Here is a 24657-nt window from a genome sequence, read left to right as displayed (position 1 = left end):
TACCTAAATCACAGGGAATCACTGTCTGAGTGTGCATCAAAAAGAGCCTACCACCTGAAAACTTTAGTCATATGCTACATGTTTATTTTTCCTTCATTTAGCTAGGCAAGTCAGTTAAGAACACATTCTTATTTACAATGACAGCCTAGGAACAGTGGGTTAACTGCCTTGTTCAGGGGCAGGACAACAGATTTACAAGTTTGGGGATTTGATCTAGCAACCTTTTGGTTACTGGCCCAACGCTCTAACCACTACGCTACCTGCCACCCCAAGTATCCCTAGTTAGGTGTTACCTAGCTGGTTTTAGACCTTGGTATCAAATCTGACTGAGTAATGTGGTGCTGGTGCTATTTCCATGTGATCAAAACATCGCCTTTGTCTGAAAATACAAAACATAACTCATCTAGAATTTATTTTTATTTTTCTAATATTCTTTGTCTGTGTTTATCTGTCTGAGCACTGTATTCTACTGACTGCCTAATAACCTTTTCACAATACTTAGTCGAGCCGAGCTGTACTGAGCTGGCCCGGTTACCGGAACCGTGCTGGAAAGAACAATGTGAAAAGAAAAGCCAAGTCCAAGTCGGCACAGTACAGTTGGTTCGACACAATAGAGTGAACATGTACTCGTGTCTCTGTAAGACCAGAGTCGCTGCGTCTGCAGCAAAGGGTTTACAGCAGGGGCCAGTTGAATTCTAGACGTTAAAGGTCACCCCAGAGGTCCCCTGGTGATGAGCAGCAATGGACTGCTGCAGAGGTGGGCCAGCACACCTCTTAGAATGACACCTGTTTCTACAATCACTGTGTTTGTGAGACCCCTGAGTAGAACCTCTAGACACTGGCAATGCACTGCCATCTTGTTGTTTCAGGGGTGCACAGGCAGTCTATATGTCTGCTCATTGGGATCAAGACACGGTCGTCAGTATAGTACCTATAGTTAACCTACTAACTTCCTGTGACCCAGTTAAAGGACACAATAACTATGAACACGCCAACATCCACAAACATGTCGGTTTTGTTTTGTTTGGTAGGCGTGTGATCTGTACTGCGTATAAGACAGGCTTGGTCTGGCCTAGCCATTGCTGGAGCTAGATCTGTCCCTGATAAGACCTGGTTCCTCCACAGAGGAAAGATGCCATCACTGGGGGGAGGTGGGTTCTGGAGAGGGTCCTGTTTATCTCCACCCACCTCCAAATTGCTCATTTCCAGATTGGCATCAGTGGCAGCCACACACAGGAAATGAGATTTGGGGCGAGGGCGAGGAGGAGGACATATTTGCAGCTGAGGCTGGATGTAATCAGTTCTTTTATGTTTCTCTGTCCACAGGAGAGGCAGAGGCTGGAGACCATCCTGAACCTGTGTGCCGAGTACAACAAGGGCGACGGGCCCTTGGGGGGTGAGGCAGAGGGGAGGATGGGCTTCCCTGGGGGCCTGGGACCGGGGGAGGGGGAGGCCAGGAGACCCTCTATGGACAACTTGGCAGGGTCCAGCTCGCTGCGTCGTAGCATGGCCCAGAGACAGCAGAGGGAGAGCGACGAGGAGAACCTCAAGGAGGAGTGCAGCAGTACAGAGAGCACCCATCAGGAGGTGAGGATGCCACTTCCTCCCCAGGCCCTCCACAATGGAGACCGATACCAGGTCAGACGTAGGGCCGTCTATTATCACTTTCATCATTTCTACTACTTACGATGAGAACTACAGGCATGACGTTGAAATGACAACAGCATGAAAGCGCTTACTGCATGCATTTAATGTGGAAAATTGCTAGACATAGCCCGACCTTGAATTTTGACATGATTGATGGTTAAAAGGATGAAGATCACAACATTTGTTTGCCAAGCGACAGTGTTTAACAAGGAGGCATGTGATGTAAATAGTCCCTCCCTAACCTAATGTGTGTGTCTGTGTGTGCGTGCAACCGACTGAAACAGTTAACTACTGCAAATGGGCAATGCTCTTCACACTTATATGTGACAATGTGCCTGCCTCTTCTGTCTCTCCCCCCCTTCAGCATGAAGAGCAGTCTGTTTCTGGCGGACCGGGGCGGACAGAGCTGGGTTACTTGGAGGACGAGAGAGTCAGAGTGCTGGCCCGAGTCGACGAGCTCAAATCACGAATTACAGAGCTGGAGCAACAGCTACAGGAGTCCAAGCAGGAGGTAAGAAAGTCCATCAGTTCAATTTCCAGATAGTAAGCTACTTCTAATACTAGAAATATATGTGGGGAAGCTGAAGGAAACGATATACTGTGTGTGTGTTTGTTTGTGTGAGTGTGTGTGTGTGCATTCACATACATTTAGTAACACAAACAAGCAGAAAGTGATTGAATGAGCACTGGGTGGTGTCAAGTCACATGCACCGCTAGGTCTGCTGTCTGTCAGGGAGCTCTGTGATTGGAGCAGGGGGCCAGGGGGGCTCTTGTGTGACGGGTGTGTCCCGTTCCCAGGCGGAGATGGAGCGGGCCCTGCTGCAGGGGGAGAGGCAGGCGGAACTGGACCAGATAGAGTCAGAGACGGAGATCATCGGACAGCTGCAACACAAGCGCAACGAGCTAGAGAACGCCATCCAGAGGGAGAAAGACAAGGTCGGACCCTGGGGGAAAACACACACACACAGTATAATCTCCTGTACACAGTAAGCAGTCTTACCACTTGCACATTAGTTTTAGCTCCATTTTATAAACCTGTCATTCCAACGTTACTGTGTTGTATTTTAATGGAGAATCCAACAGAAAAAGTGCTTTTGTTAGTGAACTGTTTGTGTTGTCCTAGCACTCTGGAGAGTCCTTATTGGAAAGACGGTGGGTATGCAGACAGGGAGGTGAGATTTGTGAGATCTCAACATCGTGTTGTTTAAACACCACAGACACAACCCAGCCTTCCTTTCCCTCCACTGGACTGTCTGTTATAGTTCCTGTTCAGGTGGATGGAACGTTACAGAACATTCACGTAGAAATGTATCCTGTAGAACATATATACCATTTTCTGACGGATAGAAAAAGGATTCATGGCAGTTCTGTTTGTGATGTTTCTGCAGTGTTCCGAACGTTTCACATCACTGACTATACATCTTGTAAACCTCAAAGGGACTGAACAGCCTTTCTGGTCTCTTGACATTCCTTAAAGGCATTGCCAAATCCTGGATGGCTTCCCAAGACCGTATCTAGTTGGTTTTGCCATCCCAAGGTAAATTCACCCAGCCATAGCAGTCGCTCTTCAACCCCCCCCCAGCGAGGAATGCTCCATCCTTGCATCTGTTATATGCATTGATGTTTTACCTTAGAAGAGCTTTGGACGATGGCTCTTAGACTTAAGTATGGGTGTTTTTTCTTTATTTTGGTTCTTCGTTTTCCTTGGTGGTTTCTCTGTCTCTCTCCTCAGGGCTTTTTCTTCTGCTGCAGCTCGGCTCCACTAACCATCCTCCATTAACCTCTAATCCTCTCACTGCTTCACTCAGCAATTTCCTCTCCTCCTTTCCTCCACTGTCAGCCTGAAATCCATGTATGTTATTAGCACTTGTCTTATACGTGTCCGAAATGGCTCTATTCCCTATACAGTGAACTACTTTTGACCAGGGCTCATAGGGCTATGAAGGGAATAGGGTGCCATTTGGGACGTAGGTGTGAATCGATCCTTTAGGTTTCTACTTCGCTGAAGCTTTCGGGACAGGATGCTAGTGGGTATGAGTGGCTGGCTACTAAAAGTATATCTGTGGGAGTCCTTTTAGGACTATTGTGTAGGCTACATTGCCCACCACATACAGTAGTTCATAACATTACAGAGGGCCTCTATCTGAAGGCTTTACACAACTGTATGTTGTTTTCACCTAGTCATGTCACTCCACGGATGTAGGCTTTATGTAGACACACTTAAACTGAGAATCTGAAAGGGGCCATTTTCTTGTCTTTCCTTAAGGCTTTAAAAAAAAAAAAAATATCATGTTATTTGTAGATTACTGACAATTTCGGAGAGTCTCTCTCTCTCGCTCTCACTTCCTGTGTTCAAGTTAGTACCTTGAGACCCTGTCGGTCTGTCTCAGCTAAAACTACAAATCAAAACAAATGCTTCAACTAGAAAAACGACCTGTATTGTATTGTCCCCTTCTCTACTTTTATTGCCATTGGTCACAGACAGAGGTGGAGCCAGAGCAGGGTGACAGTTAGGCAGATTGGAGAAAAGGAGTGCCACTCAAACCCCAAAGCACCGCCCACACCCCTCTCCCACCATGTGACTTTAGATAATGCAGTAATGCTAAAAAGGTTCTTGGTCTGCAGAAGGTTTCCCTCTCTCTCGTGCATGGTCTACTCTACTGGTTGTACAGTGGTGACCCTCTATAGAGGTAGTTTACCAGGTGCTTTCACTACAATCACACCCAGGCTCTAACTCTCCTTATTCCACACATCCTCTCCTCTTCTTCAAAACATATTGGAGGAAAAGATCCAAGGTTTTTCCCCTTTGACCTTCCATTGCGTTTCGAAGGAGACGAGGAGAGCAGACGCAGGGAATTGAGGAGAGCCTATTGCGAAAGAGCTCCATACTGTACCAGTGAAAGCTTTTATTCCCTCCAGGGGTTTTGATATCACAGCCTGGGTGCCAGTAGGGCAGTAGCCAGAGCACTAGTTACCCATGCTTACACCGCCTGTACTCACATGCTGCAATAACAACAAAGATCTGTTGTTATTGATCGTTCCGTAAGCTTTTAACCAGATGCCCAGAGGGTACCCAACCCTGCTACCCTTCAGTTAACAGACGTTGACCTTCTGTAATTCATGCTTTAGCAGTGGGCCTTACTATGATCAACTGTTTTGTCTAATTTGGTATGAGCGAAACCCACAAAGTGCCTGGAAAATAACGGATTGGTATTTTCTGCTGTTTTATAATACAACAGTTTTAAAAACATTTCAAACACAATTATAGCCAACCATGATAACTAAAGCAACACACTAATTAGTAACGATATGCTGCTCATGGTTCATTTTGGGAAGCCCGAAGAAGCAGGAATGTGACTTCTGATCATTCTAGCATTTCTACACATCCTGTTCAAAACTAACTGGACTGACCTAAAGTATTAATACCAAAGTCACATGAAAATCTGGATAGGCCAATAATAATAATAATAATTAAAAAAATTAAGTCACATGAAAATCTGGATAGGCCAATTATTATTATTATTATTATTTATTTATTTTAAATTCAAGCCACATGAAAAAGAGAGGCACCACCCAAAGTGTTTTTTCACTGTGACGTGAAAAAACAACCACAGCTGAGCCAAAACAGAAACTATTTCATGTTTGATCAAATAGCAAAATCTCCTGTTCCATCGCAGACCAGTGTTATCATGAGCATCGAACCCTGCAGCTTGGAAATGTCTGGGAACAAGAAGTCTGTTCAGACCTGTTTGAGGCCTGGGTCGTGTTCTTTAGGCACCGAAAGGGGGGGGGGGAACTGACTTAAACAAGGAGAATGTACCTGGACTTGTCCAAAAAGAAACGCAAATTTTTGCTTTCCATTGCAATTTTTTTTTCTTCGTTTTCAGTGTTGTGCCCTGCAGTCCAGCACTTTTAAAGTTAGTCACTGGGGATTGAATTCACAGTATTATAAACTCCACAGATGCCCATGTCCCTCGTCCTCTGGCTTATCCACTGTTGTGACCTCTAACATCGGAAGCTTTTTGCATGGCGTGGATTTGAGCAAGTGTTTTTTTTTTGCTTTCTCTCTCTGTTGTCCCCCCCTTTCTCTCCTCCCTCCCACCCGGATGGTGTGTTCTCTTTCTAGGAGAGGGCAAATGTTGACGCAGAGCGCCGAGCCCTGGCGAACCTCCAGGAGGGCTACAGTGAGCTGAAGAACCAGCTTCATAACTGCCCCGAGTCACTGAGGGAGCAGTTACACGAACAGCTCAAAAGGGTCAGTCGTCAATCCACCACCAAGACCACCACCCACAACCACCCCTGAGACCCAGAGACAGGCAGTGTCCCCCCAGCCCTTGTACCCCTCCACACACCCACCCATTTCCTCCACCCTCATCTCTGAGCTACGCCAATCCAACATTTTGAAGGGAAATTCCAGCAGAGCCACATCACAATTAGCGTATACTTACCTCCAGATTATTGAAGTACCCAGTAAGAGAATGACATTTTCAGGAAAAGCTGAAGTGGTGTACTGACGGATTTACAAGTGTAATGTCTACTGATCTCCTGGATAAAGTGCATAGAAGGCTGCACTTGACGGCCAAAGGAACGGAATTGGAAATCAAATTCTATGATGAACACTGAAAAATGTTCGTAACATCCAAGAAGATGGCATACAGATTTAGGGTAGGTTTCCTGGACACAGATTAATCCTAGACCTGGACTAGAAAGTATGCTCAATGGAGATTCTACATGGACTAGACTAGGCTTAATCTGTGTCCGGGAAACCTGCCTTTAATGTTTATGCCAGATGCCAGTCGGTGATTGCTGCATAGTAGGCAAAACACTATCTTGGTATCATAAGACCTGGTGCATACCTCTTCAGATACTGTTACTGGGACCTTTACCCCTTTAGCCGGGACCTGTTGCACTCTGCACGTATGAAAATCCTGTCTTGTGCCCCTCGCCTACGTGCTAATGCCACAAGCTGCTGGAATTTCCCCTCTCCTCTCTCCGCCACAACGATGTGCTATGCCTCTGAGCAAACAGAAGGAGTGTCAAAATGGCTCCTAATGACTTTGGGGCGAGGTGCTGCATTGTGGTGATTTCTGGGTCGTATGTGCATTGCACGCGTTTCACACAGGAGTGTGTGTGCTGTCTGTCATGTTGGTACAGTCTCTGCATCTGGAAGCATCCCTCTCTTCTTGATTTGTGATGGCTTATAACCCCTTAATAACTGCTTACTAATCTATTAATGTAGACACTTTCCACTCCCTGTCCTACTCTCTTTTCATATCTTTCCTCTGAATGGAAATGGGTTTGTTTTGTGTCTGAATAATGTTTTATATCGTCAGCTCTCTGAAAAGTCAGTCCATAGAAAATGTATCTTAAATAGTTAAAATGTATCAGCCAATTACATTTTGCACGTTAGCTCTATTCACTTTGCTGTCCTCTCCACGTAGAGTAGCATGACATATTGGCTGACTGACTTGACATGAGAACAATTGCTATACAATTTCCCTTCGTTACAGGACAGAAAGCAGATATAATACATTTTGTATACTTCTACATTTGCAAATGCCGCCTTGTACGTCTCATTGGGTCATGTTCATTAGGCAGCGAATGGAGGAAAATGGACTGAAACGGGGCGGTCCACCTGGACAAAAATAAACAAAACATTTTCCGTTGCGTACACTGATGAACACGACCCTGATTTGCTGTAGACATTCTTCAGAAGTGCGACAGAGGCCCTTGAGTGGCCTGCTCTCCAAACACAGAGGGCCTGAAGATGTCAGTGTTGACATGAGCCTTCACTCGTCAACGTCAGTAACGCTCCGATTAACTGACAGCAAGGGCAGGCCCTCGTCTGGCCCCCTGCAAAGCATAAGTCCTCACATCTCTGTGTGGGTTTCTTCGGCTTATGGTAAAGAATCAAAGGCATTCAGTTGGGTTCTCGCATGCAAATCAGCTATAAAATCCAGTATAGAAGATAGTACTGTATAAGTACTTTAGTATTACTACAGTAAAAGCACAGTATTACCTTTTGTAACATATAGATAGATAGTGCAGCAGAGAAGACTGCTTGTCACCATTCAATCAACCTACTGGGCTATAAAATCTTCCAACCAATTAGATTCGCATGAGGCAGTTTCCTCAAGATATGCATGTAATATTGATTGCTGTGTTGTTGCTGCTGTATACCACAACATCTTCATAATGTTATGGTGCTTCTCCATTGGTGGCATAGTTAAGAACCTAGGATACAATGAAGAGAGAGTCTAATGGCAAAGTTAACCCAAATAAGATAATATTCAAATCTATCAACGCATGATCAACGTAGTCATAGTGATAAACAGAACTCCACCAATCGTGTGATAGAACCTCCATGCAGTTTACTCTGCGTTTAAAAGGACTCAGCACAAGGACTTGAAGCACATTCATTCCGTGGCCTACCGCCCCTGGTTGTTCTGGCTTGGCTTGGGCCTTGACCGCCGTGGCTGAGGAGCATGGTCATTGGAGAGAGTCAAGGGGGAGGAGGGGGCTGGCCTGACCCTGTGGTGACCTTGTGGGGTGTGGTGGGGCTGTCTGTCTCTTGGGGTTGGTAGTTGTTGGTACTTTAGAACCCTTTTCACACTATCGTGCCAACCCATACCAGACTCTGCTTGCTCGGGTATTTTCTAAACACATTGTGCTTTCTATGATGAATGCGTGAACAGGCAGGCCAAATACAGCTCGGCTCGGCTTGGCTTGGCTCGGCAGTGTGAAAACTGTATATTATAGGAGGCTGAGGCCTGGTGTGGTTGTGACCCATTGTGATGGGCTCTGTGTGGGATTCGACAGGAGGGCGAGACCCTGGAGTCAGAGACAAAGCAGTTTGAGGACCTGGAGTTCCAGCAGCTGGAGAGGGAAAGCAGCCTGGAGGAGGAGAGGGAGATCATCAGCCAGCAGCTGCTGCAGGAAAGGGCTGAGTACCACACCAGCGTGGCCAAGAGGAAGGTAATGGACTGGACCACAATGGCTACTCCTATCTATTCTGGCAACCCTTCATCATATCTGGAGCTGTGAATATGAATGTCTGTCAGAGAAACTAGCTCATTTCTGATGATGGCCAAATACCTTTACAGGTTGAGTGTAAATAGTATGATGATTCACATCAAGGATGGTGTTGGTGGGGATAGCTGACAAAGACATGATACATGATCACTGCTTTGTTTTGAGTGTAGTGTACACTACCATTCAAAAGTTTGGGGTCACTTAGAAATATCCTTGTTTTCCATGAAAACATACATGAAATGAGTTGCAAAATGAATAGGAAATATAGTCAAGACGTTGACAAGGTTATAAATAATGACTTTTAATTGAAAAAATAATTGTGTTCTTCAAACTTTGCTTTCGTCAAAGAATCCTCCATTTGCAGCAATTACAGCCTTGCAGATCTTTGGCATTCTAGTTGTCAATTTGTTGAGGTAATCTGAAGAGATTTCACCCCATGCTTCCTGAAGCACCTCCCAATAGTTGGATTGGCTTGATGGGCTCTTCTTACGTACCATACGGTCAAGCTGCTCCCACAACAGCTCAATAAGGTTGCGATCCGGTGACTGTGCTGGCCACTCCATTATAGACAGAATACCAGCTGACTGCTTCTTCCCTAAATAGTTCTTGCATAGTTTGGAGCTGTGCTTTGGGTCATTGTCCTGTTGTAGGAGGAAATTGGCTCCAATTAAGCTTCGTCCACAGGGTATGGCATGGCGTTGCAAAATGGAGTGACAGCCTTCCTTCTTCAAAATCGCTTTTACCCTGTACAAATCTCCCACTTTATTACCACCAAAGCATCCCCAGACCATCACATTGCCTCCACCATGCTTGACAGATGGCGTCAAACACTCCTCCAGCATCTTTTCATTTTTTTCTGCGTCTCACGAATGTTCTTCTTTGTGATCCGAACACCTCAAACTTAGATTTGTCTGTCCATAACACTTTTTTGCAATCTTCCTCTGTCCAGTGTCTGCATTCTTTTGCCCATCTTAATCTTTTTTTTTATTGGCCAGTCTGAGATATGGCTTTTTCTTTGCAACTCTGCCTAGAAGGCCAGCATCCCGGAGTCACCTCTTCACTGTTGATGTTGAAACTGATGTTTTGCGGGTACTATTTAATGAAGCTGCCAGTTGAGGACTTGTGAGGCATCTGTTTCTCAAACTAGACAATCTAATGTACTTGTCCTCCTGCTCAGTTGTGCACCGGGGCCTCCCACTCCTTTTTCTATTCTGGTTAGAGACAGTTTGAGCTGTTCTGTGAAGGGAGTAGGACACAGCATTGTACGAGATCTTTAGTTTCTTGGCAATTTCTCGCATGGAAATTGGCCTTCATTTCTCAGAACAAGAATAGACTGACGAGTTTCAGAAGAAAGTTCTTTGTTTCTGGACATTTTGAGACTGTAATCGAACCCACAAATGCTGATGCTCCAGATACTCAACTAGTCTAAAGAAGGCCAGTTGTATTGCTTCTTTAATCAACACAACAGTTTTCAGCTGTGCTACCATAATTGCAAAAGGGTTTTCTAATGATCTATTGGCTTTTTAAAATGATAAACATGGACTAGCTAACACAACGTGTCATTGGAACACAGGAGTGATGGTTGCTGATAATGGGCCTCTGTACGCCTATGTAGATATTCCATAAAGAATTTGCAGTTTCCAGCTACAATAGTCATTTACAACATTAACAATGTCTACACTGTATTTCTGATCAATTTGATGTTATTTTAATGGACAAAAAAATGCTTTTCTTTCAAAAACAAGGATATTTCTAAGTGACCCCAAACTTTTGAATGGTAGTGTATATTTTCTCAATTTAAAGTCATCTTGTTGAGTACCCCTTTAATTCATCAATAACTCTTTAAACATGTTGTCTTCCAGGACAAGGTGGCAGCTCTGGAAGGCCAGGCCAGTCAGCTGGGACAGCAGGCGTCTCAGGAGTGTGACAGGCTGGCTAAGGACAGGAACCTTACCCTGCAGATGCTCCATAAGGTAACATTACAATACAGTCTATATCTGGCCCAGCAGCCACTACAATCTACACATTGTTGGTTATTACTCTGTTTTTTGTAATTGGACAGGTGATTCCCATGGAACACCTTTGAAAATGACTATAATTAGAATCTAATCATTATCACTCTCTGGTCTTGCTTGACAATGTGAGAATCGCACACAGCCGCCTCAGATTAAGTCTATTAATTAAGAGCTTGTTGGCGTTTTTCCCATTTGTCAACATTTCACTTTCAATCTCGGCGTATGTGCTGCCTTGTCCCCTGCTTTTCTGCAAGTGGCACATGTTCTAATTTGGTAAAGAAACTATGGCAATCCGTAATCAGGACAGAGTCCGATACTTATGTGTTCTGGTGTCTCTGTGTTCTAGGAGAAAGAGAGACTATCGGCCCTGGAGAAGAGGTACCTCAGCCTTACTGGAGGAAGGTCTTTCCCTAAGAGTTCCAGCACCATGAAAGAGGTGAGGGGGGTTTATCTTACGCTCCTTCAGGGGTCACACAGACAAGGACAGTTATCTACCATGACGCAGATATATGAACGGACCTCCGCTCTGATCACTTGTCTAAAGCCACACTCCTTCATTTGTGTATACTGGCAAAGACTAACAAAGACCACCACTAAAGATGTTAACAATGGAGAAAATGACCTCCATTACATTGTCATATGCAAATAGTAGGCTTAGGATACTAGATTTCTATGATACATCTGTTGTTCTCAATTCATTATTTCAAGTTACACAATTACAGACTGTGGCTGTAAGGGGACTTTTATGGTTTTCATAGTTGAGATGGTAGAATGTTTAACTGGTGAATAGGACTTCAGGTTGATATCTCTCTCTCTGTTTTTACATGCGGTGTAGGTCTAGTGTGTGCTTGTTCTACCACTGGTGTGCCAGAGTAACCATTTATTTACTGTGTTTAACACGATGTGGTGTCCGCTTGTGAAGTTTGGCCTTATTTACATTGCGTTCGGATAGTTAGATGCAGCTGATCACATCAGTAAGACTGGTTTGATCTGATAATTCAGATCCGACTGACATTTTTGGGATTGGAAACATCTGCAATTTGATGATGGATTGTACATATCTCAACTCAGGCCAGCGAGATACTGAATCCGTGGGCTGTGTCGTTTAGTCTGAAAACATGAACCGATTAGTCTGGTGCTAAACTCTCGTCCAATTCTAACATATCCTATCAACCTCCATTCTTATGCATTTAGCCCACGTTCATTACAATAGATGCCAATCAGTTTCATTGTTGAATTGGATATAATGGACTTTTTTAGACCACTGTAAACTAGGCCTATTAAACTGAATATAACCCATACAAGGGCACTCAATGTGCAGTAACACCTATGTTTGACCCTTTTGTGATTGACAGTTATTATCCCAATACTGTATTGACACTTGTGTAGTTCAGAGGGACATAAACAGTAACTGTACACTACAGCAACTGGAGCTGAAACCAGTGTCCCTGACTTCCTGTTGAAACAGGAAGTGCTCCATATCAGCGAGATTGACCTTTTAGAGGACTCCCACTCCCAGCATCCTCTCTGCCGACCCGCTGCTTTCTATTTAAGCTCCTCCTCTCAGTTATACCCATGGGGCAGCCCGACAGAGGTAACCAGACTAACTGTCAGTGCAAATGTTCCTGCATGACACCTGAGCTCACTCACTGTAACCCCCCTATGCACAGTATGTCTTTGTCCAACACTTAAAGGCCCACTCTGTGATATTTACAGCTTTATAGGAAACCAAGGTGCGAGGTTGCCATTTTGTTGTTGTTTTTTAATTAAGGAGTGGGCCTTTAAGAGGTCTGCGTGAGTTATGTCTTGTTACCCCCAATGACTCCCAGCAAATTGCACCCATATGTAGCTTAAAAACACATTTGTTCATCCTGTGAGGCCCTTGAAGTACAGTACTGATTTGAATGTCGTCATTGTTTGTCTTTATGAAATACTTGGTCTGTTGGATTAACTGTTGCCATTTTAATTGATGTGTCTCTTCAACTTTTAGAATGGGGAAAAGCATAAACAACTCATGCTACAACGGGTGTGAAGATGCTGTTTGTGAGACGGTTTAGCCAGAGGCTCACATGCATGGTGCTTTGTCTCTCATTGAAATGTACTATTCTGTTTGTGTAGTTTTTTTTTATTTTTTATTTTACCGTTATTTTACCAGGTAAGTTGACTGAGAACACGTTCTCATTTGCAGCAACGACCTGGGGAATAGTTACAGGGGAGGGGGATGAATGAGCCAATTGTAAACTGGGGATTATTAGGTGACCATGATGGTTTGAGGGCCAGATTGGGAATTTAGCCAGGACACCGGGGTTAACACCCCTACTCTTACGATAAGTGCCATGGGATCTTTAATGACCTCAGAGAGTCAGGACACCTGTTTAACGTCCCATCCGAAAGACGGCACCCTACACAGGGCAGTGTCCCCAATCACTGCCCTGGGGAATTGGGATATTTTTTTTATTTTTTTTTTAGACCAGAGGAAAGAGTGCCTCCTACTGGCCCTCCAACACCACTTCCAGCAGCATCTGGTCTCCCATCCAGGGACTGACCAGGACCAACCCTGCTTAGCTTCAGAAGCAAGCCAGCAGTGGTATGCAGGGTGGTATGCTGCTGGCTGCTGGTTTGTGTAGTACACTTCTCTCAATTAGCGTTTTGCTATCCTTTGAAGATGGCGAGAGCTTGTTGACGTCACTGTTATTGTATTCTTTCGCAGCGTGTTTTCAGTTCTCCAGCCCGATGTGAGGCTTGGGGAATTGTGGGAAATTAGAGGGTAGAGAGATGCTGTGCTCATTATTTATTCCATTCATATAGTTGTTCATGTTTTTCACACAAACGTATGTGTTTTATGTTTTAAAAACACAAGATAAAGCAGCAGCTTGTCTTAGGTGGTTGTAAAGTGTACGTATATTATATGCCTGTGTGTGCACATGCACCTTTTTGAAATGGGTGCACATCCGTGTGTGTATGAGTATGCATATTATGAAAAGGACGTGTCATGGAGTGAGCTCATGGCCTCTTGTCCTGTTTGGTTTGCGTTGCGTTGGCTCTCAGGAGTACATGAAGCTCTCGGATGTCTATAGGATGTATGAGAGAGATTGCCATGACACCCAACTCACCACCTCTGCTCAGCACGGCCTCTCGCTCATCCTAGACGCAGCTGTCCCCTGCGAGGTACCATTGCTCTCTCTTTCTATCACTCTCTCCATCACTTTCTATCTCTCTCTCTGTCTCTGTCTCACTCTATTCTCTCCTTATCACTCCATCTTTTCATTCTTTACCTGTTGCTCTTCCCTCTAGCTGTCATCTTGTAGGTAGCTTACTGTACTTACATACTGGTATATTGGCTTTCTGCTAGATGGCCCTGTCCTTGTTATAATCAGCTCAACTAACCTCTGCATTACTGATTTGAGAATGAGAATTTTGAGGATAATGGTACCAGACCTGGATGAAATGCTGTACATATGTCATATACATTCAAATACTTGCCAGTATTTTTTAGGTGAGCTTGATTTAGCTTGGAGCTTGCACTTTTGGAACTATTTCATTGGTTCCATTGTACCAGGCAAACTGAATCAAACACAGCTCATGTATTTGACATACTGTATGTATTTGACCCAGCTCTGGATGGTACAATGGGTTGATATTATTGAAAGACTATCCATATGAGGGTCAGGTTTACTGACATGTATTTCACATGCTGTACTTGTAGCTTCTGTTTTCCTCCCTGTTGACGTGGGTCCTTCTGTGCCTGTGTTTCTCTATCTTTCCCTATTTGCCCTTTGACATCCTGTCTGCCTGTTTATATGTGGCTCCCTGAATGAAAGGAGTATTTGACTGTGGGCCAGTTAACTCAGATCTTTGGGATGCCGAAGGTCGAGTCCTCCCCTACCTCTCCTCTCCGGCCCCTCCAGTCAGGAGCGGGAGACCCTGCCTTCTCCTGCCTCTCCGTTCCTCACGGTTCCTCCCTCTCTCTCTCTGTTGAGGTGTGTGTCTCTCTATTCCTTCTCACCCATCTCTCCTCCACCTCTCGTTTCTGTGAAGATGCCCAAATGACCCCTCTACCCCAGTGGACAAAGCTAGTTGAAATGACATCAAACCACCAGTTTACAACCATGTTTGTAATTGTTTGTAAACTGGTTGTATTGATGTCATTCATTTCAATAGGTTTTTTCCATTGAGAGACCTATATGTCAGCATTTGCTGATGTTTCAAGAAGATGAACATTAACACACACAAAACATAACATTTAGAAAACTACCAGATCCTCTTATTTGCTCATTAATGCTTTGTTTTCTTATTTCTCTTCCTCCTCCACTCCCTTGCTCTGTCCATCCTGTCCTTTGCCTCTCTGTTGCCTCTTACTGTGGACTCTTAACTGCGGCCCTCCAGTACCAGCCTGAGCGCAGTAGGCCTCAAATCCCTACTCTTGATTTAGAGCAGTGGTACCAGGAGGTGATGGCTGCTGGGGAGAGCAGCCATCTCTGCCCCCCTCTCCCAGCTAAATCGCTCTTCCCTCGCAGGCCTATGCAGGTAATTCTCAGAGGTGCTGCCTTCTCCTCCTCTTTTCTATTCCTCCCCATGTTTTACTCTTCCATTGTTTCTGTTCTGTCTTCATGTTCTCACTTTTGATGAAAATGCCTTTTCAAGTGCAGTGTGCTTTGTTGATTGAGCTAATTGTTCATCGATGGTCTGCCTGGACCTTTTTTTAAGTATCTTCTACATGCTTTATGGTAATATTCACTTACTTTTTGAAAATCTTCCTCTGATTTGTCATCCAAAGGGTCCCAGCTATAACATGTAGTGTCGTTTTGTTAGATAAAATCCTTCTTTATATCCCAAAAGGTCAGTTTAGTTGGCGCCATCGATTTTGAGTAATCCACTCATTCAACATGCAGAGAAAGGAATCCGAATATCTACCCCTAAACTTTGTTTCAAACATGTCAAAATATGTTTCTATTTACTCCTCAGATACCCTAAAATGTAATCAAACTATAATATTTCTTACAGAAAGAAGTATGTTCAATAGGAAACCAATTTTAGCAGGTGTGTAATGTCTTCATGCGCGCGCAAACACTAATTTCCAAGACTGTGTCCTTCTGCTAAAACGGATATTTCTTATTTGTTTTTTAAGTTACAAGCCTGAAACATTGAACATAGACTGCTGACACCCTGTGGAAGCCATAGGAATTGCATCCAGGGAGCTAATTCTCAATATGACCTTTCTCTTGCATATCTAAGAGGATGGTCTCTCAAAAAAATAAATTTCCTGTTGGTTTTTCTTTGGATTTTCTCCTACCATATCTATTGTGTTAACATTTCTACAAACTTCAGTGTTTTCTTTCCAATGGTACCAATTATATGCATTTCCTGGCTTCAGGGCCTGAACTACAGACAGTTTACTTTGGGCACGTCATTCTGACAGGAAGTGGAGAAAAAAGGGGCCTAGCCCTAAAGATGTCATTACATTTGCACCTGAATATGAAATCTTCAAAAATTATTATTTATAATGTGCATTGTATTCTATTTACTGCTAGGTTATACTACAGTACATACAAGCATAGCCATAGGGTTGGGGTCAATTCCAAGTACTTGAAATATTAATTGACCCCAACCTGGGTATAGCTTAGACTGCAATACATTTCTGAAGATTTAAAGGCACAATGAAAAGCCATAAGACCTCATGCTGTGTGGCCAAGTGAGGCCGTGGGACAAACCACCTGACGGTTGTGGTTACAACAGTCTTCACACTGGCATCTGCAAGTAAAGCACTTTGACACTGATTCTGTCATTACACCTGTGGGAGGAATCAAAGGATCACCAATACAAGGGATGTTGTGTCAAGGCTGTGGGTAACTGGTGAAAGGAGTCAGGCGCAGGAGAGCTGAGATGCGTGGACAAGGTATTTAATACAAGACAACACCAGTATAAACACAATACTATGGTGCGGGAACAATACCGGTACCACGAAATAAACGGGCGTAATAACAAAACCCGGCAACAAAATACCAGCCGTCAGTAACAGCCTGAACAATAGAACAAACACACACACAAACATGGGGGAAACCAGAGGGTTAAATAATGAACATGTAATGGGGGAATTGAAACCAGGTGTGTAGAAAACAAAGACAAAACAAATGGAAAGTGGAAAGGCGATGGCTAGAAGGCCGGTGACGCCGCACACCGCCCGAACAAGGAGAGGGACCGAAGTCGTGACATGTTGTTGGTGCTGCCATAATAATCACTGTCTCTGTCTGTCTGATATCTCAGTAGTAGCTGTAGTGATTTAAAGTACACTCACCAAAAGTAGGCTGCTTTAACATTTCAAAGATATCAATCAATGTCAATATGTTGGTTGAATTGAAATGCCTTTGAAACGCTAAAAAAGCCAATTTTTTTTGTATTTGTACCCTACTCTACTTCTCATAGCATCTCCCACCAGACTAGTTTTGAGTAAGCATCACAGTTTATATTCCTCATTCCATTTAATGTAATACATGTTTTACTATGTGCGGGGTAACCTCGAACAATTAGTTTACTGTGTTTGATAGCTGATCCTGGTCCGTCTTCACTCCTCCCAGGTGTTCCGCTCCAAGCTGGACAGTGATGCTGGACAGACGGTACATCAACCCAAAGCAGGCTCCGGATCCCACCTGCAGTGCGGAGCTGCCACACTGGGACGCAACACAACCTCCAAGGTAAACCTCGTCACCTCCGCTCCATCTCTATTGGTTGGCTAGTAGGCTCCTCAGCGGATCATGTAGTAATCAACTATTATTATCATTTGAGGTTCATTTGAAAAGCACACATTTGCATCTAAAAGCCGAATTGCAGCCTACAACCAAATTAAAATACTACATAGAATGTACTGGTTAAAATACTACATAGAATGTACTGGTTAAAATACTACATAGAATGTACTGGTGTAGGAGGGAGGTCACGTTTGTGGCTGGATTTTGTAGCTCGTGTAGATCTCTTCTGAGGCAGCCATTTGCTGTAATCTTGCAATCTAGCTAGCTTCATCATCATAGTTTGTGGTAAGTTTCTATGAGGAAGACTAAAGTACATAATGCCCTTTATACACAATCAATCTGAATGTAGTGTATGTATCCTGCTCAGGTCACCTGGTGATTGATTTGACCTAGCATATGGTTACATACTGGTAAACAACAGCAGGTTATGTGTTGTGTGTTACATGATAGTATCAGATTACATTTGATAGTATTAGATGACATTGCTCACAAGACCGAGAGTTTAAATGCATAGCATATGATGTTTTATATACTGTCCAATTCACTGGTTATCTTATTGGCTCTTGGCCTTGCCTGCCAGTCAATGACGACCACATTGGAAATAAATATTTTTGTGTAAACCTTGATGGCTTGTCATTTGTGTACTTGCATTGATATGTTGCTGTATATGTTTTTCATTGTTAATTGAATTTAATTAATCAATCAATCTCCTCCTTTTGTGTCCTTCTAGAGGCCGCTGATGGTTCCCAACAGTACCGGCAGTTTGCCACGGAACTTGGCTGCCACCATGCAGGACATAGAGACCAAGAGAGCGCTAGCCTTACAGCAGAAAGGTAACCGTCTTTTGGGGGTTTACACGAGACTACTCTGTCCCATGTTCTGGTCTGAGGCGAGAGTTTCAGCAGTAAACATCAACATGGAATAAGTATAGTTATAATGTGTTTAAGATGGTCCTCTCCAAGATTTGTCTGTCATTTTCAAGATTTCCTGTCATGCTTCAGAGAAACCACACCCCGTCCCTGTCTCCATCACCCCACTTCCCCCTCACCCAGTCTCTGCTTCCACGGTTACGACCCCTCCCTCGCTTACCTCCTCTAGCTCAGATTTAACCACCATGTTGTCCTCCTGTCTGTCACTCTGTCCTTCCGTCCCTCCATCCAACCATCCCTCTCTCCATTACTGTCCTCCACTCTCCATGTCACAGAGTCCTCCTTGCCTTCCACGTCTGAGTCTCCCTGCTCCACAATGGACAATCCCACAGACCGACAGATAGACAGACAGACCTCTGAGCCTGGGAGTGGGTTTGGTCTCATGTTAATTTCCTAAAAGTCTGACGTTCGTCTCATATAAACTCTCCATCCTTCTTTTTCTTCATGTTCTTGTCTGTCTCCATCCTCCTGCTGAGAATCAACAATGCATGCGTTTGGTAGAAGCAGTGCTTTTCATCTGTCGGGCCACCTTTGTTCCTCTTCAACTTTGCGCCTGTTTTTAAAAGAGGTATCTGTCAGTTATATGATGGATAGCGAGCATGGGTTTGAACTTGAAGGTGACTTCCTTGGGTTACTGGATCATTTTGTATTAGTATTTCTGCTGCTAATGTACTTAGGAGGCTTTGGTGATGAGGAAACGTGTTTCTGGTTGAATTGTGCTTGGGCTTTTGATAATACCGAGTACATACTATACATGTTGTATGTTTGACGTATGTGTGGGGCCTGGTTTCATCTGTCGCTGACCTGTGGTATCTACATTACATGGACTCACAGGCAATCTTTAGGTATTCTCTTTTCATAGCTGGGTGACGCTGATCATCAGGACCTTTTTCTTGGCAAGTGGATGTGAGTGTGTTTGAGTTAGTTAGTGGGTGAGTCTGCATGCTGAGGGCGTTGCCATGCACCCTGGAACTGTCATCACGGGACATAATGGGGTATCCCTGGACGTGATGAAACCACCCCCCAGATCAGCTGTGACTTCCTCCCTCTCCCTCCACCCCCAGGCCACCAGGTGATCGAGGAGCAGCGTCGTCGATTGGCTGAGCTGAAGCAGCGGGCTGCAGTGGAGGCCCAGTGCCAGTGGGATGCGCTCCACGGCTCTCAGACCCACCTCAGCACCCAGTATGCCCCTTCCCATGCCCACGGACCTCCCATGGTGCACCACTCCATCCTGCACCACCAGCCGCCGCCGGCGGGCGAGCAGCCGTACGACACACTGAGTCTGGAGAGCTCTGACAGCATGGACACCAGCGTCTCCACCGGCAACAACTCGGCCTGCTCCCCCGACAACATGTCCAGGTCAGAGAAACGTACACACACACACACACACACACACCCACACGCATATCCTCGAACACACACACACTTCACCGACAACATGTCCAGGTCAGAGCGAGGAACACTCAGCTTTACCTGACACAAAGTACACACAAATACGGACTAATTTATGCCAAGGAATCTCCAATAAGTAACCACAGGGGTCAAGCTGTGTCTTGTATCAGTACATTATTCATTATTGTCTGTCTAATAGTGACAAAAGAAGCCTTTGTGTCTGCTCAGCTGTTGTCAGTATTCTGGTGGATATTTAATGTATGCTACTGAGCCGAACCAAACCAGGTTGTCTGTCCTGAACTGGTCTGCTGGAACCAAACCAGGTTGTCTGTCCTGAACTGGTCTGCTGGAACCAAACCAGGTTGTCTGTCCTGAACTGGTCTGCTGGAACCAAACCAGGTTGTCTGTCCTGAACTGGTCTGCTGGAACCAAACCAGGTTGTCTGTCCTAAGATGGTCTGCTGGAACCATGCTGAAAAGGACGATGTGTAAAGTATCCAAGCCAGCACAGTTTGGTTTCAGTCAGCACGATAGTGTGAAAAATCTATATTTCTCTAAATCCAGTTCAAACATTCTACAACTTAGAATTCAAATGTGAACAGGTTGTCTTTGTGACAGAGAAAGGCACTCCCAGTCCGTACAGAACTCGTCAAGTTTGTTGTCGTGCATGAATTATCACCGGCCATAATGAGGCCTACAAAAATGTCAACAGGGAAACACTCTTCCATAAACACATGAGTGACTTCTGAAATATAGTCAAATGACTAGTTAAATATAGTCTTAAGACTAGTGAAAGACACTCTGCACAGATAAAGAGGGGTTTCCCTGAGCCAGTTGATATGAAAGGTAGGGTGTGTGTGTGTGGTCACACAGATTAGGCAGATGTGACCATCCCCTTTTGGATCTGGTGAAAGCACAGCTGTTTCTCCACTTTAAACAGGTAATCAAATATTGCATGTAATTATCAGGCCCAAGCACTCATTAGGGTTGTGTTCAGTAGGCAGGAAATTGAGAGAAAAAAAACTGTCCGAAGAGGGGCGGTTACTATCTGGACATGTCCAATGAGAAACAGTCATTTGTCTTCTGTTGCAAAACGTGTTAGAATGTTGACCTTCACATGCCTTATTAATGAACACAACCTTGCACTCACTGTCCACTAGGCACCACCTGGCCGTACAGGACATATCCAGTGTATACGAGCATTGGACCTCTAAACAGTTATAGACATGTCATGACCCATTTTATAACTGTCTGTGATAGTTCATAACTATTTGTGGTAGTTAGTGTCCACATGGTAAGTTACTGTTTTTATGACCAGTGATGACAGGTGTTTTTAGGACTTACTTACTTAATCCTCTTCGTTCCTATGTAAGAAGCTTGCCGATCTTTATACATTTTGGGCGTGGTTTTCCATGACGGGCCACAGTTTTAGGACTTAAAAGTATTAATACTCTGTTACCCATAAATATATTGAATGATGGATGTCATTGGTAGTTGAGATGTAACTCTGACTGTCTGGTTTGCAGTGCCAGTGGGATGGACGCGCTGAAGATCGAGGAGATGGAGAAGATGCTGAAAGAAGCCCACCTAGAGAAGGCCAGGCTCATAGAATCCAGAGTAAGACACCACCTCACACACCATGTCTAGCTTCCTATCAGATCCCATACTAACGTCTTACTTCAGTGTTTACAGCCAGAAGAGGACTGGCCACCCCTCCGAGCTTGGTTTCTCTCTAGGTTTCTTCCCAGGTCCCTGCCTTCTAGGGAGTTTTTCCTAGCCACTCTTCTACCTCTGCATTGCTTTCTCTTTGGGGTGTTAGGCTGGGTATCTGTGAAGCACTTTGTGACAACTGCTGATGTAAAAAGGCTTTATGTTCATGATCTTCTCTCCAGGAGCGTGAGAGCCATGCCCGTAGGCAGATGCTGGAGGAGGAGAGGAGGCGGCGCGAGGAGGCTGAGAAGAGGCTTCAGGAGGAGACGGTGCACAGGCAGCAGCTGGTGGACAAGGAGGTGAAGATGAGAAGCAAGAACTTCTCCCAGGTGAGCCTCAGGCCCGCCAACAACCTACAAAATCCAATCAAAAATAATATGCAGTTTGAGATCTGTCTCTCTGATCCTCTGTTAGTCGTACAGGCTTTCGAAAGACTGGTTACACGTCTGTTTCCTTCTTTCCTCAGGCCCGTCCTATGACTCGTTACCTGCCCATCCGCAAGGAGGAGTTTGACCTGCGCTCCCACATCGAGTCATCCGGCCACAACGTGGAGACCTCTCACCACGTGATCCTCACAGAGAAGATGTGCAAGGGTTACCTGGTCAAGATGGGCGGCAAGATCAAGTCGTGGAAGAAACGCTGGTTTGTCTTCGACCGCCTCAAAAGGACCTTCTCCTATTACGTTGGTAAGGAAAATGCTGCCATTTATATACAAACATATTTGTGTCTTATTGCTCTGATCGAGCCAATAGGAGATACAGTACATGGCATATTCATACCCCTTGACCTCAATGTAGACCGTATTTGTGAAAGGTGGTGTAAATGAGGTCGGTGGAGATTAACATTAGGATACACAAGGGTAATGCACATTTGTGGTTAGCGGTTTGGTAGCAGGCTTTAGATACAGTAATATGCAAATGCTTGGCGATTTGAATGATAAAACAGCTAATTATGAAATAATTACTTTATATAAAATTGCAACTACTTTCCTAGAAAATTATGCTTTTATTATTATTTTTATGTAGCAGGGATCTAGTGCAGTTTATGCCTGAAGGTAAAAAGGGGCATAAAGTTACCCCCGGTTCCTCTTGTGTTTTTGCAGTGGTTGATGAAATAAGCTGCAATATTGTACCGTAAGAATGTAGAAATCAGGGGCTCTGTTCAATCTTTAATGCTTCAGCGTTACAGATCCCGCAATATAGATTAAAAGTAATTTCCGATTGAGTCGACATGCAGCGTTTACTATGAATGCAGTCTCCACTAAAGGGGGGGAATATTGCCTTTAAATTCCAATCACGCTGTAAAGCTGAATTTCTGCGAGGAGGATTGAATAGAGCCCCAAGTCTAAAATACAATAGTCAGACACTGCAACCTATTTAAAACTAAAAGGAAGCTGTGTTCTCTACAAAGAAATTACTTGAAATATACATATATTTTTTGGCTGCAATATTATTCAAATGGACATGATGATACAGTATGTTCCTTTTATGACACTGGCTTAGGAAATACTGTAGGAGCTCAATAATAGAATTGTGATAAACAATGAAAAGGATTGTCCTTATCTACATAAATTCCATGACTCTCTCTCCCTCTGTCATCAAAGAAACTGTACTGTAGGAATCAAAAATAATAATGTGATGTTTATCTCCTCTACAGACAAGCACGAGACCAAACTGAAAGGAGTCATCTACTTCCAGGCCATTGAAGAGGTCTACTACGATCACTTGCGTATCGCCACGAAGGTACTTTCCGTGTTATCTACCCAACAATCGGAAAACAATCTTTATGCAGAACACAATGAAATCCTCTTTTAATCACTTTTTCTTTTTACGCTTTCACTGTACTGATTAAATATTTATCTTGAAGCTCTTTTGTTTTATACACATTTTGCTTCTTCTACGCTTTCATTTCTCTTCTCACTCTTTTTCTTTGACTGGCTGGTTTCACAGAAAGGATTTTTCAACCTCAATTTGGCCAATGTATGTATCACTTTTTGTCTGTGAGCTCATAGACCGACCCATTGCTTGTTCTCTGCCCCCCTTACCCCAGTGTGTGTGTTTGGTTGTTTGTTTACACAGTGTTCAGATAGAAATATGTCATGTAGAATAGATAGGATTGTCTGTCATGTAGAATAAGGATGTGTCAGCTCTACATATTCCATTGCTATCTGCAACTTTCAGTTGAATACCCACCAGGGGCGTAATCATGCATGATTAATACAAAAAAAGACAGCCATTACAGAACAGTGCATCTCTGGATCCTCACATTTCCCCCCCTTAGTTTCATATTTGTCTGAAGTGCCTGCATTGGAGTTGTTTGCCAAAGCAAGCCTTTTTAGTGATAATTCACTTGTCTGTTCCTCTGTGGAATTGGTTGTGTTTGAATCTGTCCCTTAAATTGAAACAGTCTAAATAAGGGTCCAGGTGTGTGTTTGCGTGTGTGCATATCAGTGTTGTATTTCACATACTGTATATAGCTTATGAACTCCTAAGAAGTGCATGTGTGCAACTGTAAAATATGTGCGTTGGGCACATGCGTTTTATGGTTTGTGTGTAGAATAATGTCATGTTTTGTGTGTGTGTGTGTGTGTGTGTGTACTGTCCTGCTGTATTTCTTGTATCCTGTTTTGACTCTGTCTCCTTCAGCACTTTTCTGAGCTCCTGCCTCCTCAGTTTGGAAGAGAGGTGTGTGTGCCTGCCACGCCCTGATGAACTGTGTGTTGTGGATAAACACGTGGTAGCGCAGCGTAGTGCTCACCTTTCTTTTTACATGTTCAAAAGACAGAAGTGTGACTCGGCCTAGGAGAAGCCCCACTGTCCGGCAACAAGACAATCAGTTGAAAAAAATCTACATGGGCAAATGTGTAGCAACTAACTCTTGCCTGTGGTTTTTGGGTTGTCGTTTATGATATTTGATTATTGTAGCGCACCCATTATACTAACCATCATGACCAATTAATTTAGGAAAAATATGTAGGGACAGAGTATGATATTGGTTATTTTAGTTGAATCAGAGACAATATCCGAGGGTAGCACGTAGAAAAAAACTCTCCACCCACATTCTGCATTCGATCTAGCCTCCAATGATCCCCAAAAAGGATAAGGGTAGCTTCTGCACTTTCACACCCCTTAACATCGAGTGCTAAATCGGAGTCATTAAATGATACGTCAGCTCCATATTACTGACC

The 24657-nt window shown here is 44.0% G+C and overlaps 1 protein-coding gene across 21 annotated transcripts in view; it reads left to right on the top strand.

The window, feature by feature from the left end:
* The window catches only part of LOC139548583 (pleckstrin homology-like domain family B member 1), a 110648-nt gene that overhangs the window by 83842 nt on the left and 2149 nt on the right, over positions 1-24657 (top strand). For 6 of the 21 annotated variants that reach the window (XM_071358342.1, XM_071358345.1, XM_071358346.1 and 3 more), the window contains 21 exons: positions 1327-1638; positions 2012-2158; positions 2446-2583; positions 3125-3184; positions 5774-5902; positions 8467-8622; positions 10542-10652; positions 11041-11130; positions 13743-13862; positions 14516-14674; positions 15081-15221; positions 17270-17386; positions 18171-18273; positions 18645-18737; positions 19434-19728; positions 21287-21377; positions 21653-21799; positions 21937-22156; positions 23127-23212; positions 23420-23449; positions 24116-24154. In XM_071358342.1, the coding sequence (XP_071214443.1) occupies positions 1327-1638; positions 2012-2158; positions 2446-2583; positions 3125-3184; positions 5774-5902; positions 8467-8622; positions 10542-10652; positions 11041-11130; positions 13743-13862; positions 14516-14674; positions 15081-15221; positions 17270-17386; positions 18171-18273; positions 18645-18737; positions 19434-19728; positions 21287-21377; positions 21653-21799; positions 21937-22156; positions 23127-23212; positions 23420-23449; positions 24116-24154 (2784 nt within the window). The remainder of the gene's footprint in view (positions 1-1326; positions 1639-2011; positions 2159-2445; positions 2584-3124; positions 3185-5773; positions 5903-8466; positions 8623-10541; positions 10653-11040; positions 11131-13742; positions 13863-14515; positions 14675-15080; positions 15222-17269; positions 17387-18170; positions 18274-18644; positions 18738-19433; positions 19729-21286; positions 21378-21652; positions 21800-21936; positions 22157-23126; positions 23213-23419; positions 23450-24115; positions 24155-24657) is intronic. The other 15 variants (XM_071358344.1, XM_071358352.1, XM_071358354.1 and 12 more) reach the window with 15 other exon arrangements.

This window comes from Salvelinus alpinus, chromosome 21, assembly GCF_045679555.1.
Source record: "Salvelinus alpinus chromosome 21, SLU_Salpinus.1, whole genome shotgun sequence".
Classification (NCBI taxonomy): domain Eukaryota; kingdom Metazoa; phylum Chordata; class Actinopteri; order Salmoniformes; family Salmonidae; genus Salvelinus; species Salvelinus alpinus.
Note: the sequence above shows the minus strand (reverse complement) of the source record. Positions and strands in the feature narration are given on the sequence as shown.